General features: G+C 56.1%; 1 protein-coding gene across 2 annotated transcripts; it reads right to left on the bottom strand.

Moving 5' to 3' along the window:
• Positions 1 to 959: 959 nt before the first annotated feature.
• Positions 960 to 16879, bottom strand: LGALS9 (galectin 9). 2 transcript variants are annotated; one of them, XM_026517682.4, is made up of 11 exons: positions 16556 to 16733; positions 12272 to 12363; positions 9453 to 9654; positions 8301 to 8411; positions 7032 to 7127; positions 5360 to 5395; positions 4734 to 4784; positions 4139 to 4180; positions 3392 to 3480; positions 3103 to 3265; positions 960 to 1690 (listed from the first exon to the last, which is right to left on the bottom strand). In XM_026517682.4, exons 1-11 carry the CDS (start codon positions 16592 to 16594, stop codon positions 1544 to 1546), a joined length of 1068 nt encoding a protein of 355 aa, XP_026373467.1. In that variant the 5' UTR covers positions 16595 to 16733; the 3' UTR covers positions 960 to 1543. The 2 variants fall into 2 exon arrangements, with proteins under 2 accessions (XP_026373467.1, XP_026373468.1); XM_026517683.4 differs by lacking the exon at positions 7032 to 7127 and having other exon boundaries at positions 16556 to 16879.
• Positions 16880 to 17219: the final 340 nt, after the last annotated feature.

Genomic DNA, 17219 nt, shown 5'->3' with positions numbered 1-17219 from the left:
TGAAGGACACATGGCTTCCATGGGGAAGACTTCTTAAGGGGCTGCGCCGTGTTTCCTTCTCTTAGAATAAGGAAGGAGCTCAGCCAGGGGCTAAGTGGGCTCTGGGAAATCAGGCTCCCAGCTTGGGTTTGGCCTCTGTTTCCTTGGCTCCCTGGCCTCCTTCTCCCCTACGCAGATGGGGGAGGGGGGAGAAAGAGGCATGCCGGCCGCCAGCGCCCCCACAATGCATCTGAACAACGTGGTCAAGATCAGGGTCACCTAGACCAGTGCCTCTCCCCTCCGAGATAGACACAAACTGCTGGGATCTTGTTACAAGGCAGACTGATTCCGAGGCCCACAGCAGGGCCCGGGATTCTGCCTTCCTGACGGGCTCCCAGGCGCTGCTGGTCCGAGGACGATGCTTGGAGCCCCAGCCTGCTTCCCGAGGCACTGATCCTTGGTGGAGGCAGCAGGACGGGTTGGCATCACGTGGACACAGAACCGGCCGCCCTGCACTGGCCCAGTGGCTGGTAGAAACCCACATGCTGAGTCACTGTCCCCACCACACCCTAACCCCTAACGCCAGGACCCGCAGTGGAACACACACAGGTGTCAGCTCCTCCCGACACCACACCCGCCACCTCCTCCCATGCGGACACACGGGTCTGATAAGCCAGCCCTGCCATTTGGCCTTCTGGCCTAGCCTTTGGCCCGTCCCAGAAGTGTGAGGCTACTTGCTGGGTTCACCTGTTACCAAGCTTTGTGCATCACAGATGCCTGCCCAGGAGACCCGAGCCCAACCTGCTTTCTCCCACCCATGTGGGGTTGGTGGGGAACCCCAGGGCAGGTGTGGATATCAGGACCCACCCCATCAAAGCAAGCCCATGTTCTCTGCCCCCCTGCCTTCACCCAGAACCTCCCCAATTCCAGAGACTCCAAAATGTTCCAAACACATTCAATAACCACAATGACCCCGTACATATGTGCCAATAAGCATGTGTCTTTCTCTGAAAGACCCTAGGAAAGAGCAGAGCCCCTGTTGAGAAAGGTCCTGTTAGTTGGTACAGACCAGTGGCGTACAAGCTAACTTTCCTGGAGCGGGGCGGGGGGGACCTGGGTGTAAGGAAAGCTTGAAGGGGAAGGGGGAAGGGCCCGGGAGACGGCCTCCCACGTGGAATGAACAGGGGGTGGCTTGGGGCTGGGATGGATTTGACTGGCGGGGTGGGGATGTGGCTAAGAGGCAGACAGGGTGTAGGCCTGGTCTGGGAGCTCGGGAAGGCCCAAGACCCTCCCCTTCTGCCAAGGGGACAGAACATAGGGCTTAGCCTGGCGGGACCACCCCCCTCTCCTCAGATGGTAGGATGTGGGCAGCCGTGGCCCCGGGTGCCGGCCCAGCCAGCAGCAGAGCCAGACAAACACGCCCTCTCTCCAGAAAAGTCCCAGCTCCACGGCAGGCTGGGAAAGCCTGGGGCAGGGACAGGGAGACGGACAGGGAAGAGGGAGGTGAGGAGCGGAGGCAGTCGGCAACACGGCCCGCCCTCACCCCCAGGGCCAGGGAGCCGAGCTATGTCTGCACGTGGCTCAGCTGCACGTCGCCCCCCACTTCCAGGCTGTTGATGGCAGGCAGATTCTTCAGACGGTGGGAGTATTCCAGCAGGTGCTGACCATCCACGGCCACCTTGAGGCCGTAGCCTTCACACGTGATCCACACCTGGACAGAGACCACAGCACTCGCACTCCCCTCCGGAAGTCCCCCAACCTAACTGCGGGCTCATGTCTCCCTCCGCCCGCCTGCCTTCCTCAAACACGATCTAAGCAAGCCTCACGCCAGCCTCTCCCCAGCCAGCAAGCCTCCCCTGCCTTCCCCCCACCCACCTTGAGCCCTCCTCGTCAGGCGCCCCCCACCCGATCCTTACTCTCCCACCGAGCCTGAGCCTCTAGGGGCAGGAACACTGGCCTGGGCCATCCTTGTCCCCAGTGGCCGGCACAGAGCAGCGCTCCGCACCTGCGTTCCTGCCTTGCAGCCTCCTGACTTGTCCTTCCCGCCCCACACGCTCTCCGGGAGGCAGAGGGCCCACGTCCGTCAAAACATCATCACGACACCGGACACTTGGCGGCACGCTTACTGTGCCCCAGGCCCCGTCCTCAGCCTGTCACAGACATTCTTTCATTTCATCCTTACACCTCGATGTGATGGAGATTCTTATTAGCCCCATTTTTTAGATGAGAAAACTGAGGCACAGAGCAGTTAAGTCACTTGCTCAAAGTCACACAGCTCTCTATGAAGTCTATTCCTCCCTGGCTTGAAACACACCAACACACTGCACTGAAACCCAGAATCCTTTCCAAGGCTCTCGAGGCCCTCCATCAGTCATCCTGTCAATGTGGGTGAGGATGTCCAGGCAGGGGTGGGGCCGGGCATCGCTTTTTCTTTCTGAAGTTCCTCAGGTGATTTGCACGTGGAGTCGGGTTGGGAACACCTGCTCTGTGGGATGGGACCTCCAGCCATACCACCCACACTCTGTCCGACTCAGAAGCCGTGGCCTCCCGGTCCCTAGTCGGGCCCTGGGTGTGACTCCCTGCTTTTGCAGTGATAGCTGCCCTCTCCGCTGCCCCCCAGGAATGTCCCCCTGGGGTCTTGGCGAGGCAGGCGGCTTCTGTCCGTGAGGTCTGAGGTGACATTATGGCCACCTCTGAGAGCTGTCCCCATCTAAGGCAGCATGGCCCCTGCCCCAGAGCTCACTCGAGCCCATGATTCTGTTTTGCTTTCTGCACAGACCCGTTGTTATTTCCAGGGATCTGTCCATGATTGTTGAATGAATGCGTGACTGAATAAATGAATGACAGCTCATGCTTGGGGCCCGCCTGGCACTTACGGGCAGTTTGACCTCAGGCCAGGGACCTGCGCTGGTGTTTGTCCCCTCATGTGCGAACAGCAGGTGCCACCACCCACCTTCCGTGGGACAGCATGAGGACAAGAACACAGCAATCTGGGGGCACTTTCTCTTCTGAGACCAGCCCCCACCCCAGAGGCATCAGCTCCTTTATGGTTTGAGGGGCCCCCACCCGCCCCGCTCTCTTTGCCCCTTGAGCCCCTCTGAGGTCCAGGCCGCGGCCCCTTACCGAGAAGCTCCGGCCTCGGGCAAAAGGCATTTTTTGGGGCAGGCTTCGCTCCTCACACCCCCAAGAGCTGTTGATCTGCGTGTTGCGGACAACGACGTTCTCATCGAAACGGGGGTTCAGGTGGAAGGCGATGTCACTCCCGGAGCGCAAGTTGATGTGGAACCTGGGGGGTGGGCAGCTCACGTGAACCTCCTCTGTCCCCTGAGCCCGGAGTCCCAGCCTGCCCAGAGCCAGGAGGACGACCAGAAGGACCTTGGGGTGTCTCTCCTTCTTGAGAGCCGTGGCTTACCTCTGGGCAGTGGGCAGGACAGTGCCTGACACGAAGATGCTCTTGGAGGGGTACAGCCCACCCGGGATGGAGGTGAAGAAAGGCATCGGCTGTCGTGGGGAGAGGGGCAGGTCAGCTGTGGAGGGCAGCTCTGTGCCAATTTCCATGAATTTGGACTATCAACTGGGTTTGACAGCTATGCCTGTGAGTAATATATTTTCAAGAAAAAGGCATATCCGGGTGGCTCAGTGTGTTGAACGTCTGCCTTTGGCTCAGGTCATGATCTCAGGGTCCTGGGATTGAGCCCCATGTCAGGCTCTCCGCTCAGCAGGGAGCCTGCTGCTCCCTCTCCCTCTGCCTGCCGCTCTGCCTGCCTGTGCGCGCTCTCTCTCTCTCTATCAAGTAAATAAATAAAATCTTTAAACAGAAAGAAAAAAGAAAGAAAGAGCTCCATGATATCATTATGTGGCTTAGTAAACTACAAAGGAAGACTTTCCAGCATTCCTCAAAGTAACGGGCTTCCACTGTCGTGAAAAGCACTTGGGCTGCACAAAAAAATACTGGGCTGGGAGGGGAAGGTCCTCTAACAGGCTCATGGTGAAAGGACATTTCAAAGGTGACAGCTCCCTTCAACAGCCTTTTGATTCACTTGGGTATTTCCAGAACTTCAGCTTACTATAGGACTGCCCTGATGTTGTAAGCCACTCACCACCCCCCACTCTGCCCCACACAGACAAGGCCCCCGCCCCTCCCAGAGAAACCACTTACATAGACTGAGGTGGGGTACGCCATAGGTGGGACAATAGGATTCTGTTGAAAGACACCAGGAAGTTCAGTTTGGGAGTGCACACCCACACGAGCCCCTCCGCGTCCTCGAGGGGATACCCCACTGCGAGGCCCTTGGCTTCTCCCCTTCGCCTTCCTTCCCAAGTCAGCCTCGCTCGAACTTCTTGCCATGCTCCCTGACCTCATCATGGGCACCTGCCTGCCCCTCGGCCCTTCCACAGGCAGCCCCACTAACTCCAGACCTCCCGTCTGAGTCACAGGGGAAACGTGCTACCAGCAGTGACATCCCAAGGCTTGTCCTCAGGACCCAGATGCTAGGACCACCGCGCTCCCCTTTCAGTGACAGAAGGACCCGTTTTCTTGCTGGTCCCTAAGGGGACTTGCTTCTTAGGCCGCTGGGTACATCCACACTGATCCAGACTCCCTGTCGGCCCAAGGGGAATTTTACTCACGTCTCTTGAGCAGGGGCCACCCCATACCCCCGTCCTCCTTGCTCCATGGCTTCCTTCCTGCCTCTGGGACTACTGAGTTCAGCACCCGGTGAAAGGGGATGTGGTGGGGCTGCGACCCGACTTACAGGGAACGGCTGTCCAGGGCTGCTCTGCACCGTGTGGATGACAGTTTGAGTCTGGAAGAAAGAAACTCAGATTTGAACTGGCTCCCACCAGCGCACAGACCACCACCTGCCACCAGAGGACACCGCTTACCACACACCCTGTGAGGCAGCCATCTTGAGAGCGTGTACCCAGCCCAACCGTGCCCCACCCCACCAGCGCCCCCAAAACTGGCGGGTAGAGGTGTTTCTTCCCTCAAGGGGATGAGGTAGGGGCAAAGGTTTCTTCTACTTGGAGAAGAAATAGGCTGCCCTAGTGGCCCGTGGCCCATCTTTCTTCTCGGGGACTTGGTCTAGCACAGCTTCACTTCCCAGGAGGAAGGAGTGAGTGTGGGGGGCTCGGGCTCCTGTGGCTGCTCACAGAAGGGCAGGGGGCTTGAGCAGGGAGTGGCAATTCAAGCTGTTTTCCAACCCATGAGGGCTAGCCAACCCCCCCAGCCCCACTTCCTCCCACCACCAGGCAGATGGCCAGGGTTGGCCTCGGCCGTGCCCCGCCACGGGAGAGACTCTGTGCCCAGCCCTGCCTCCTCCTTCTAACCCACAGGAAGAAGCAAAAGGAAGACGATCCCAGGAGAACTCAAGAGACTTACAATGGGAGCCGAGTTGACTGGCCAAATGCCTGCAGACTGAAGGGGATGAGATCAGACAGTAGTTAACATGAGTGTTACGTGCAGGGGAGACACTGGCAGAAACTGTCATAAGAAAGGCCTCCCCAGACTCATGCTCCCCTCCTTCCTGCTCCCAAGCAAGGCTTCCAGAGCCTGTGGTGCCCAGATCCTCGGCCCCACCCCCATCCCAGGTACACCATCCTTGAGGGCAGGGACATCCTCAATGGCTCCTCGGAGGGAAAGGCCATACAGCTTCCCTTAGCTCCCAGAGGCAAAACCATGACTTCCCGTGCCGTATCTCTTTCGTAAGCTGAAGCATTTAGTGAAGGCCTACTGTGTGCCAGGCTCTGGCTTCAGGACATTTATAAGGGATGCATCCTCAGCTCCTGTTTCCCTAGTGAGGCAACGAGGCTCAGAAAGGCTAATCAGCTTGCCCAGGCCCCTCCAGGTAGCAAGGGATAAAATCCAAAAGCTACCCACTTCTGGCTGATTCTATCTACCATACCCTGTATTCCCCAGGCCAGAGCCAAAGTCGGGCTGCAAAGACTCCCCATAGCTTTCCCAGTCCTGAAGTCAGCATGGCGGGAGGCACAGGCCCCGTCGGGACCTCGAGAGGCCACAGAAAGGCTGGGTGGTAAAGAGGCACCCTTTCCTTTAGCCCCCACTGCTCCAGTGGCCAAAGGAAGGGCCAGGCCCTGCTTCCCTTTCTGTCCTAGACCCTGTCCCCATGCAGTGGCTTATTCTTGCCCTCGCCAGTCTCTCATTCTGCTGGCTGTGCAGGCCACACTCCACGTTCCTTGAGTCCCTGCTGCTTGCTCAGCACCATGCAAAGTGCTGGGAATACTCACATGAACAAGCCACAATCCCAGCCCACGAGGGGCTTGTGGGTGTAGGGAAGGAGGGGGGTGGAGTGACAGGGACAGACATGTAAGTACAATTACAACAGGACACAGTGACTGGGATAGCATGGATATGGATGAAGTCCACGGGGACACGGGGGCATCCCATGATGCTCCAAGCAGTGAAGACGGTCCTGAAGAGTGACATTTAAGCAGGGCACCGAGGGGCTGGTAAAGGTTGGCTGCGGGGAGTGTTAGCACCGAGCCTGCAGGTGCAAAAGCATGGCAGCCCGAGAAAGCCTCAAGTGAGCAGTGGAGGCCACCTGAGCGTCCTGGGTGAGGGGGTGTGGCCAGGAGGTGGGCTGGGGCAAGACTGGGCGGGGGGGGGGGCAGTGGAGCGGGGTTCTGCACGTCCTGCTGGGGAATCGGGGCTTTATTTAGAAGGACTTGGAACCTTTGGGATGTTTAAGCAGGTAGAGGACGTGATCAGATTTGGGTAGAGGAGGGTCACGGCCACAGTGGGCAGGGTGAGCAGGGAACTAGACCATGGTCATTGTAGTCAAGGGTGAAATGGCCTGGCCCAAGGAAGACTGTGGCTTCGGGAGGGAGAGGTGTGGGAGCACTGCAGGGAGACTAAGGAGGGGAAAGAAGAAACAAGGCTGACTCCCAGGTCCCCAGCTCGGGCCAGGTGGTGTGGTGGAGACAGGGAAGCTTCGGGTGGGTGTGATGGGGCCTGCCTGCTGGAACCAGCCTCTTGGACCCTCTGTCCTTCCTGCTGAGATGCTCGGCCTCCAAGGCCTCCACATTGAACTCACTTTTGGCTTTCGCCCCCTGGGCTTGGGTGTGAAACAGGGAGTCTGGGAGAACTGCACCGTGGAGAAGGCAGGCTGGGTAAAGTTTACTCGGGTGTTCTGTTAAAACAAAAAGCACCAGGGCATGAAGAGAAGCATTAATGGAGCCAAGGAAGCATGGAAAGGCGGGGGCCTGAGCCAGAGGGAGGAAGCCAGGCAGGGAGGAGAGTGCTGGGTGTTCAGGATCACGTGGGGGGACAGAGGGGGGAACTAGGCTCCAGTGAGGCCGGTGAGCTCTCTCCCCACCCACCCCTCCACTCCCCTCCATCTCTCTCTCTCCTTACCCACCCTCTCTTCCTCCCTGCCAGCTCTGTCCCCCAGGCCTATAGGGGAGAGAGTTGGGTCGGCAGGCAATACGAGAGATTAGGACAAAAAAGAGAGGAGCTTGTAACTGTTGTGGGCCTACTCTATGCTTTTCTGATCTCCGGGAGCACAAAGACTGGAAGTGATAATAGCAGTTCCAACCCAGCTTCCTGCGGCCCTGTGGGAACGTGGGCCCAGCTTACCCCTATCCTCCTAGTTTTCAAAGACTAGAAATCCAGATTTCCATGGGATACTGCCTGGCCTTTTTTTTTTTTAATTGTGGTAAAATACACATAAGATTTATTATCTCAACCAATTTTCAGCGGACGGCTCAGAGGCATGAAGTACATTCACACTTGTGCAGCCAGCACCGCCACCTATCTCCAGAATGCAGAACTTCTTCTCCTGACCTTTTAGATGCCGGCAACACATTCGAAGATGTTAAAACACAGAGGGAGCCTAGTGTGGGCCTGTGCAGTCTGCGTCGTGACCTCTGACACGTATTACCTCCTTGAATTCACACAACAACTCATGGGGCAGCAGTGACGGTGCTCCTTTCACAGATGGGGAAACTGAGGCCGGGGCGGCAAAGTTGCTTGTCTAAGATCCCACAGCTGATGACAATGAGCAGAGCTGAGCTAGATTCAGTCTGATTCCCAAGTTCTTTCTGGAGCCACATGGCCTCCTAAGCATGGCGGAAGTAGACAGTGACAGAGAGGAGGGGCCCGGGAGTCCGGGAGATTGAGGCAAGCGTTCTAGACAAAGACAGGAGCACAGAAGGACAGGACAGGGGAGCTCGAGGGGTGTCCCCAGAGTCACCTGGGTAGGAGATTGGCTGCTACCATCAAGCCCACCCAGCAGGGCCCAGGTGTGGCTAGACAGGGCCCTGCACTCAGTCCCCCAAGACAGGTGCCAGGTGGACAGTCTGACCTGGAAGCCAATGTAGGACAGCTGCACAGCCCCGGTGACAGAGAGGGTGTCCACACGGTGGAAGGGCACGCGGTGTGAGTACTGCACAAAATGGTTCCCGTTCACCGCCACCTGCCAAGACGAGGATACATTCCAGGAGAGGGCTTTTTCCCCAAGAAAAGGTGGGGGACCTGAGCCCCTGCTTCCGGGAATCAAGCCCTGTGTCTAGTTTTCACATCTGGCCCCTGGGGTCAGGGGCACCAGCCTTCAGAGCTGCGCCATGTAAGAGCGTGGCCTATGATCCATAGTGCACCCGAGCCCAGTCTCTGCTTGCTTTTTGGTTCTTGTGGTTGCTTGTTTATTGCAGTCAGTTGATCTTTCTAATCTTAGCTCCTCTGAGGTGTTCTTTAAATATGCATTAACGTGTTCGTGGGGGGCACAGGAGAGGCGACCCTGGGTCGTACATTGAGGGGCTGGCACATCCACGCTGACACCGAGGAGGACAGACACGGGGATACTCACACCCCGTCTCCCAAGCCCAGAGACGCTACTCTGCTTACTAACGCAATTTGCAACACCATGCAAAACTAAGCCATTAGAACCTGAATGGCTACAGCACAGGAATGGAATTAACTAGAACTTTAAAGACCCGCAGGGCCAAAAAGCACCATGGTGATGTATGTAGTTCTTATTTCCCGAGTAGAAGCAGCACCAGGTGTGCCTGGAGATGCAGGGGAAGGTGTGTGAGGAGACTGTAGCCGCCGCAGGGCGCCTACAAGGGAGAGGTCCTGCCGTCTGTCTAATGGCATTGTACACGTGATTATTTAAAGGCTAGTGTGCTTTACAGGGGCCCCTGGGTGGCTCAGTTGGTTGAATGTCTGACTCTTGATTTCAGCTCAGGTCATGGTCTCAGGGTCGAGGGATTGAGCCCTGAGTCAGGCTCCGTGCTCAGCGTGGAGTTGGCTTGGGATTCTCTCTCTCCCCCTCTCCCTCTGCCCCTCCTCCTACTTGCACTCTCTCAACACATACATACATACATACATACATACATACATACCTGCAATCTTTAAAAAAAATACAGGTTCGTATGATTTATAAAGGCTACTCACCACCACACCTGATGGGGCTGGGAGGTCGGCAGCGGGAAGGGGTGTGCGGGGCGCAGCTGCTCACCTTGAAATCCCAGCTGTCCACCAGGAAGCAGAGCTCAAATGGATTTCCCATCTGGAAGGGCATATGCATCTTCCTTTCCTCCGGGCCCCAGGATCCGTTCTGCTTCGTGTTACAGACCACGTAGCCACCCTCCTCAAACCGAGGGTTGAAGTGGAAGGCAATGTCATTGTCACCGTAGCCACTGTGAAAGTTCACAGCAAACCTAGGCGGAGGGAAACCAGATGGCGTTCTGTAGCCTGGTTTACTGCGGGCGGAGGTGAGAGGGAACCTCACACCCTTGACTGGTGTCTGTGAACTTGTGTACGACGTGCACGGCAGGTCTGGGCCATCCTCAGCTTGCGGCTATCCTTTCCGTTCTCCTAATGGGTTCTTCATGTGTTTTTGTGTAGTGATTGCATTCTGCCCTTACAGTGTGGTTTTCTAAAAACATGTAGAAACCAGGTAAAGAAAAACGTTGATGCTAGCAACAGGAAGCATGGGCTTGAAAATGGATTCAAATTTGTATCAGAGAGGGAAGTCCAGCAATGTGCCTGGAAGCAAGAGCCTTTCCTGCTGAGTGGATACTTGGAGGTCAGTCCCCATTGGCTCAATTGGGAAAGAAGAAAATAAATTTAAAGAACATCTGAAATGTTCCTGGGTGGCTCAGTCAGTTAAGCGTCTGCCTTCGGCTCAGGTCATGATGCCTCGGTCCTAGGATCGAGCCCCACATTGGGCTCCTTGCCCAGCGGGGAGCCTGCTTCTCCCTCTCCTTCTGCCCCCCCCCCACTTGTGCTTGTACTCTCTCTCTCTCTGTCAAATAAATAAAATAAAACTTTAAAAAAAAAAAAAGATCTGAAATTGATGGAATATACCTACAGAGCTAGGTACTAACAGAGAAGCATCGAATAAATGGTAGCTCCCAGGGCATGACAGCTTTCAGTATGTACGTCCGTCTCTCCCTGGAGGTTGGCGTGTGTCCCACGTGTGACATGCGGAGTGGTGGCCCTGAAGTCAGCAGGCCTGGACCCGGACCCCAGCTCTACACTGCTTGTCAGGTCCTTCCCTTGGGGATGCTCAGTGAGGGGGTGCTCGGGAAGCCCCCACCCGAGTAAATGTCCATTCCTGTCTCTGTCCTCGGAGGAAGCCTCTCACCATCAAAACCACCTTTGGGCATGGCTATGGCTCTAAGGTGAGGAATTAAAACAAAGAACTTTCCAAAGTGCCTGGCTCACAAAAGGTGCACAATAAATGTCTGTTCTGCCCTTTCCCAGACATAGCTCCTTCAGTCCTAAAGCCAAGTTCCAGTCTGAGGTTCTCCTCCGAGGCACCTCTGTCTACCCCAGCCTTCCCTGAACTCAGCGTGAGCCTGACCGCCTGCTTCTCGGGGTCGCCTGGGTCTCCCCAGGTAATGCACAGCGCTCTCCTGTCATCCACAGCCCCCACAGGGCCAGGCCCTGCACCAAGTCCAAAGGCGCCCCTGAGAGACATTCTGTTCAATTCCTGCACAGGCCGCTCGATTTCTTGCTGGAGGAGCATGAGTTCTGGATGTCGTCCTCAATGCGAGGTGGTTCCGAGAACCCTCAGCCAGCAAGGCCCATAGGGACCTGCCATGGCCCTGAGCCCAGCCAGCCCTCCCTCCGGGAAAGGAGGCTCCCACGGACTCTGGAAACAGCAATTCTAAGTCTATATTCCTCTTAAAATGGAGACTATTTTTCTGAAATGTCTCTGGGTGCATTTTTCACTTTGTGGTCCTCCAGCTTCATTCCTTGAGTCCTTAGAAAATCCTGCCCCGGGGAAGGATGAGCGCAGAAGCTTTGCAGAAAGAGATGGGGACAGGATGGGCGTAGAAAGCCCTCCTGGTGCTGGAGGAGGGGCAGGCAGAGGGAGAGGGAGAAAGGAGGAAAGTTCAGAGGGGAGGTCCCAGAGTCCCCTGCTGGCAGGGTTTAAGGGGATCCCGATGCCTCGTTCCCTCAGAGTCTCCTGGGGGCACTCGGGGTTCTCGGAGAAGTCACGGTCAGCGTGGCCATGTCCACCTGGCAAGGAAAGCCGTGATGGAGAAGCGCCGTGCTGAGGTAGGGCTGGGCCTGGGAGAAGCATGAAGGGATCCAAGAGGTCCCAGGTCCCTGCAAGGTGATGACAGAGAGGACCTCTGCGGGCAAGAGACATCTGGGATTGAGGCAGAAAGGCTTCTGAGAGAGGACCACGTGTCCAGAGGGGCTTTCGTGGGCGCTGTGGACTTCAGCAGGCAGCCCCCATGGACACAGACCCTGTGCAAACTGGGCAAGACCCCCACTGCCCTGGGCCACCTGCCTGCCACAGAGGTCAGCCAGGGCTGCGCGAGCTTCCGAAGGGCCTCCAGCCTCTGGAAGTCCCCCTTGGGAAGGGGTGGGTGGGTAAAGCAGGAAAAGGGTGTTTGTATTTTGAATGGACTTAGCATTTCCCAGAAAATATCTCGAAACTGAAAGAGACCAAAATGCATTTGACAAGTTTAAAATATTTCTAGACCAGCCAAATGAGGGCCCTGGGCAGTTATGAGAAATGAAGAAAGTGATACTTTTGCAGCTCTGGGTTATAGTGTAGAAAGCTCGATCCCAGAACATGATTGTCTGCCTCTGGGCTGGTCCGCTCCCCTCCTTAGCCAGTGAGCTCCTGCTCTCCCTATGTCTGTGGGGAGTCGATGTTCGTGGTCCCCGGACGCTCTGGCAGATGGCAGTGGGGTCATGTAGATCACCTGGGATCCTCTGGGCCGGGTGCAGGTGGCTCGGAGGGTGTTGGGGTTGCTGACGGGTGCCCTGGTTTGCTAAGGGCTGAGTCTAGAGAGAAGAAACCGTTCCAGGTACCTGGTTCCACTGCAGTAAAGAACGGTCCCCTTGATAGTGATTTTCAGTCCATCCTGGAGACCCCCCTGGATTTTCCCGGAGAAGGGGATGCCCTGCGGGGAGAAAATGCTGGTCAGTCAGTGGGCCTGCCTCCTCCTGCCTGTTCCCTCAGCATTTGCCATAGCGGTGGCCTGGGTGTGTGGGCCCTGTGCTAGGGCGTCTCAGCCTCACGGATCTCCCAGGCCTGTGAGGAAGCAGAAGCAGACGTTCTGCCATCGTGCCGGGGAGACCTGGGGGGCTCTGAGAGGATGGGCTGGGGCCCTGGCCACCCTTGAGCGTCTGACAGGAAGGGACAGCTTCTAAGAGGAGGAAGTAGCATGTACACGGCCATTCGGAACCCAAGGAAGCCCACCCTTGCTCAGGGTGGTGATGGGCACCGGGACAGCGCCCATGATGCCGGGACCTCATTCAGACGGACTGCGACAGGGGCTTCTGGGAGAGGGGACGTCTGTTGCTCCTCGGCTCAGGTCTGCGCTCTGTCACTAAATACCTCGGTGACCTTGAGCAAATCACGTCTCTGCCTCTCTGAGTTCATGTTGTCTCGGTCCATCCCAGTGGTTTTGGAGAAGTAGAGTCAGCCTGGCACAGCTTACGGCCCAGCGTGGCATACTTCTCTGAAAACACACTCCCCTCATTTATCTGTTGAGGCCTAAAAGGCTCATAAGAGCCTTTCATCCTGTCACAAGACATATGTTTCGAAGGCGAATACTCTTGGCAAGAACGCCGCCCTCCCGAAGCCTATTCACGCTGAGGTGTAAAGATCTACAATCAGACTGTGGTTACATGGGGTCCTACGTGCCCAGCAGGAAGGCTGGGGTGGTGGCGGAAAGTGTTCGGATCATGGGGATGGGGCAGTACAGGTTAATCTCAAGCACTGATTTCCCCGGAAAGGTTTGGAGATTTCAGTATGTCTTAAATGGTGGGTGTCCCCAAATTCTGAAAAACAAGATTGTTTTAAACTGAATATAATCTGGAGAGCCTGGGTGGCTCGGTCGGTTAAGCATCTGCTTTTGGCTCAGGTCATGATCTCAAGGTCCTGGGATGGAGCCCCGAGCCCCGTGTCATGTTGGGCTCCCCGCTCAGTGGGGAGTCTGCTTCTCCCTCTTCCTCTGCCTCTGCCTTCTGCCCTGCCCATGCTCTCTCTCTCTCTCAAATAAATAAATAAATAAAATCTTTAAAAAAACGATAAATGGAGTATAATCCTACAGACAAGTTTATTCACTGCAACATTGGAATAGCAAAGGATTGGAAAGAGTCTAAAAGTTGACGAAGAGGAAAATGGTGAAATAAATCATGGTATTTCCATACAGTGGATTCCACATAGGCTCCACAAAAAAAAAAGAAGAGGAAGAAGGGGATTCTTTGAGAATGATATGGAAATGACACCATTTGTATAACAAAATGGGTGGGGGAGGCCATACCCACGCATTTACGTATTATGGATGAAGTATATGTGGACGGATTCGAGGACACTGACAACCCCGGTTGGCTCCAAGGAGGTATGATGGGCTGAAGAATTAGCACCCCCTCTCCACCCGCCCCCAGAAGCCCACATTCTGATACCCGGACTTTGTGGCTACTGTATGCCACCTTACAAGGCAAAAGGGACTTTACGGACATGATTAAGTTAAGGATCTTGAGATGGGGAGGTTATCCTGGATCATCTGAGTGGGCCTCGGGGTCTTCAAAGAGGGAGGCAGGAGAGCAGAGTCAGTAGTAGGACTTGGGCCGACAGAGGCAAGAAGCTGCTGGGTTTAAAGATGGAGGACGGGACTTCCGGTCGAGGGAGGCTGGTGGCCTCTGGAAGTGGGAAAAGGCAAGGAAAGAGTCTCCCCTGAAGCCTTATTGACACTTTTAGATTTCTGACCTCTGGAACTGTAAGAAAACAAATTTGTGTGGTTTTAAGCCTGGCGGGCCAAGGCGGCTGTGGAATTTGGACCTGTGTGTGTGTGTGTGTGAGAGAGAGAGAGAGAGAGAGAGAGAGAAAGAGAGAACCTTTGGATTTATGGTCCCACAGACGTGGGTTCACATCCCAGCTCCTTGTGCTAACAGTTCTCCTACTGGGCAAGTCACTTGACCTGTCTGCACCCCAGATCCCTTCTCGGAACACTGGGACAACAGCACCGGCCGGGCGGTGTTCTTGAGAGGGTTCGATGAGATGCCACACAGAAAGCCCTTGGTTTCCAGGTCTTTGACAAGGGCAACTATTAGCGTCAGGAGGAATTCATTCCTCTGCTAGGTCAGAACTTGCTCTCGGCTCCTGCCTGTGCCTGGAGGCTGAGGACGGTTTCCTGCTCTTCCTGTCCGGAAGAGCCGGGCTCCACAGGTGGGAGGGTGGACAGTGTCGCCAGGGGGCCCAGCCGGCAGAGGGCACTCACCAGCAGGAGGCAGCAGGAGACTTTAGCTAAAGGGTGCTGCTGCCCCAGGGGTTCTCAGGCCCTGCTGGTGGCTAACCTGCCCTGTTACCTCATTACCCAGCACTAGCACCACTTCTACAGAGGAAACTGAGGCACACAAAAATCTGGTAGTTTGCCCAAAGCCACTTAGCCGGTCAGCAACAGCGTGGGGTTTGAACCCCAGCGCCCATGCTGTCCACACAGGCTGCTTCTCAGGACACAGCACAGAAGTCCTTGCTCCGGGCTCACCAAGCGCTTCCCCAGACCAAACATCGAGTCTTGTTCTGACTGTGGTTCCAGATTCTGTCCTGGACCTCTGATAACGCTGACCAGCTGAGGCGGGTGCCACGTGGGCAAGGAATGGGGGCCAGACTCCCAAGGAGCCTGGCCGCGTGACCTTCCCACTGTGCTGGATGTCAGTGGGCCGCCTGAGAGAGGGCACCCACGTGGGGGGGCAGGTGTTCTGGTGCTTGGGGAGGCTGCACCCATCCTATCCTCTCTTGTCTGGACTCCAAGTCCCTGTTTTTACTCACTGTTGCCCATAGCAGGATTTCCCTTCTGGGTTGAACATTCTGAATGCAAGGATTGGAAAGTAAAACCTAGTTAGAATAATGAAATGTCGGGGCCTGGAAGGATCTCTGGGATCCCCCATCTGATGAGGAATGAGCCTAAGGTGACACGTTTTGACCCTGACAGCCCCATGGAGGAAAGGCCAACAACAGGGCCTGGTCCAGCTTCCTCCAGTGACAACCCACCCACTCAGCGGGCAGTGGGGAGGAAACAGGCCAAGCCAGGGCCCCTGCTGAGTGCGGAGCTAGCAGCTTCCCTGCCCACCGTATGGCCCCAACCGCCCCACCCCGTCCACTGTCAGCCCTTCGGCCCAGGCCCCTTGGCAAGCTCTTTGCCAAGGCCCAGAGGGGCTCCCACTACAGGGCAGGGCCCAGGACACAAGCCTCCTGGGCCTGGGGCTGCTGCTTGCCTGCCTTCTGTAATCATCGCTCTCTCTGTGGACACCTCCCTCTCCTGGGGGTAAGGCAAGTCACCTCCCTTATCTGCCACTTACCATCTGGGCACATCGGGCAAGTGACCTCAACTTCTCTGAGTCTCAGTTTTCCATGTATGAAGTGGGGATAATAAGGCTTACAGGGTTTAGACGAGGCCATCTGCAGACAGAACTTACACATATGTGGCCAAAGGTACAAAAGGCAGCCCTCTGAGCCCCACGCTGCAGGGACAGCCCACTTCCTTCTCACTCCTGAGACGTGCCAGGCACTGTTCAAACGCTCCAGATACTCTGCCTCCTTACTTAACCCTGGGAGGTAAGCTCAAGGATGATCCCCATTTTCCAGATGTGGAAATTGAGGCCCAGAGAGGTAAAAGTAACTTGCCTGAGGCCACCCAGCGAGTAAATGGCTGGACCCAGGGAGGCCGTCTCCAAAGTAAGTACCCTTAACGGCCATGCTGGGCTGTGCCATGCCAGCGCCCCCAGAAACCCTGTTTACCTCCCCGTTCATACAAACAAGCCAACACTCTTCTAGTTATTACTTATGCCTGCCTCCCCTACCCCCCCGCCACCCTACACCCCCACTTTCCACACCTAGGACAGGCTCCCAGGGGAGCTCAGTGAACAGCAGTCAAAGCCACAAATGCTGGTGATGATCGACCCACCAGCCCTGAGAAGAGTTGTGTCAGGATTCCGCTACTTGGCTTTCTGTCCCTCTTCCTGTGTCTTCTTTGAGACAATTGCCCTCTTCCTCTGCTGCCACCCAATAGTCATCCCCCCAGAGACCCACAGCTGCCTCCTGCGGCAGAGGCCAGCACCACCCCTGCCCGCTGCCCCGGAACTCACTGGACTCAGGTAGGGAGGCTGGGAGCCGCTGAAGGCCATCTCTCCACCGCTTCAGTGACCACCACCGCTCCTCACCACAGCCGGGCAGTCCTCGGTACTGGGAGGAGCTAACCAGGAAATAGAAACCAAAGCAAACTGGCAGTTGCTTGATGGGGATGGGGATGGGGATGGGGAGGAGCCAGAAGCAAGAGGAAGTAGGTCTAGAGAAAGAGAGAAAGAAAGATGTGGAAGGAAGGCTGGGGGTATGACCCCGGGAGAGGGAAGTAGACACTCCCAGCCCAGTGACCTTTTCCCCTCGTCTCTCTTTCTGGGCTCCACCCCTGAGACAGAATCGTGTTTAGTTCATATAGACTCAAAGAGCCTGACCCCACTGACTCAACATCAAGTTTCTAGATGACACCGTCCATAAGTGTGTGGCCGTGTCCCCTGAGTGTGCTTGCTCATGGGGCCCAGAAAGCAGAGGGGCTGTGTCATGGGCATGCTTGCGCACAGGGCGGTGGCAGGAAGGCCTGCTTGTACCCGTTCACAAACAGAGAAACTGAGGCTCAGCGTCTAAAGGACATGTCCAGGGTCACCCCGGTCACCAGTGGCAACCTAAGCTATAGGACACTTAGGTTCTCAAAAAAAGCATTTCTCCCTTTCAAAATTCTATTCCTCATACGCA

The sequence above is a fragment of the Ursus arctos genome, unplaced genomic scaffold (assembly GCF_023065955.2).
Source record: "Ursus arctos isolate Adak ecotype North America unplaced genomic scaffold, UrsArc2.0 scaffold_24, whole genome shotgun sequence".
Classification (NCBI taxonomy): Eukaryota; Metazoa; Chordata; class Mammalia; order Carnivora; family Ursidae; genus Ursus; species Ursus arctos.
Note: the sequence above shows the minus strand (reverse complement) of the source record. Positions and strands in the feature narration are given on the sequence as shown.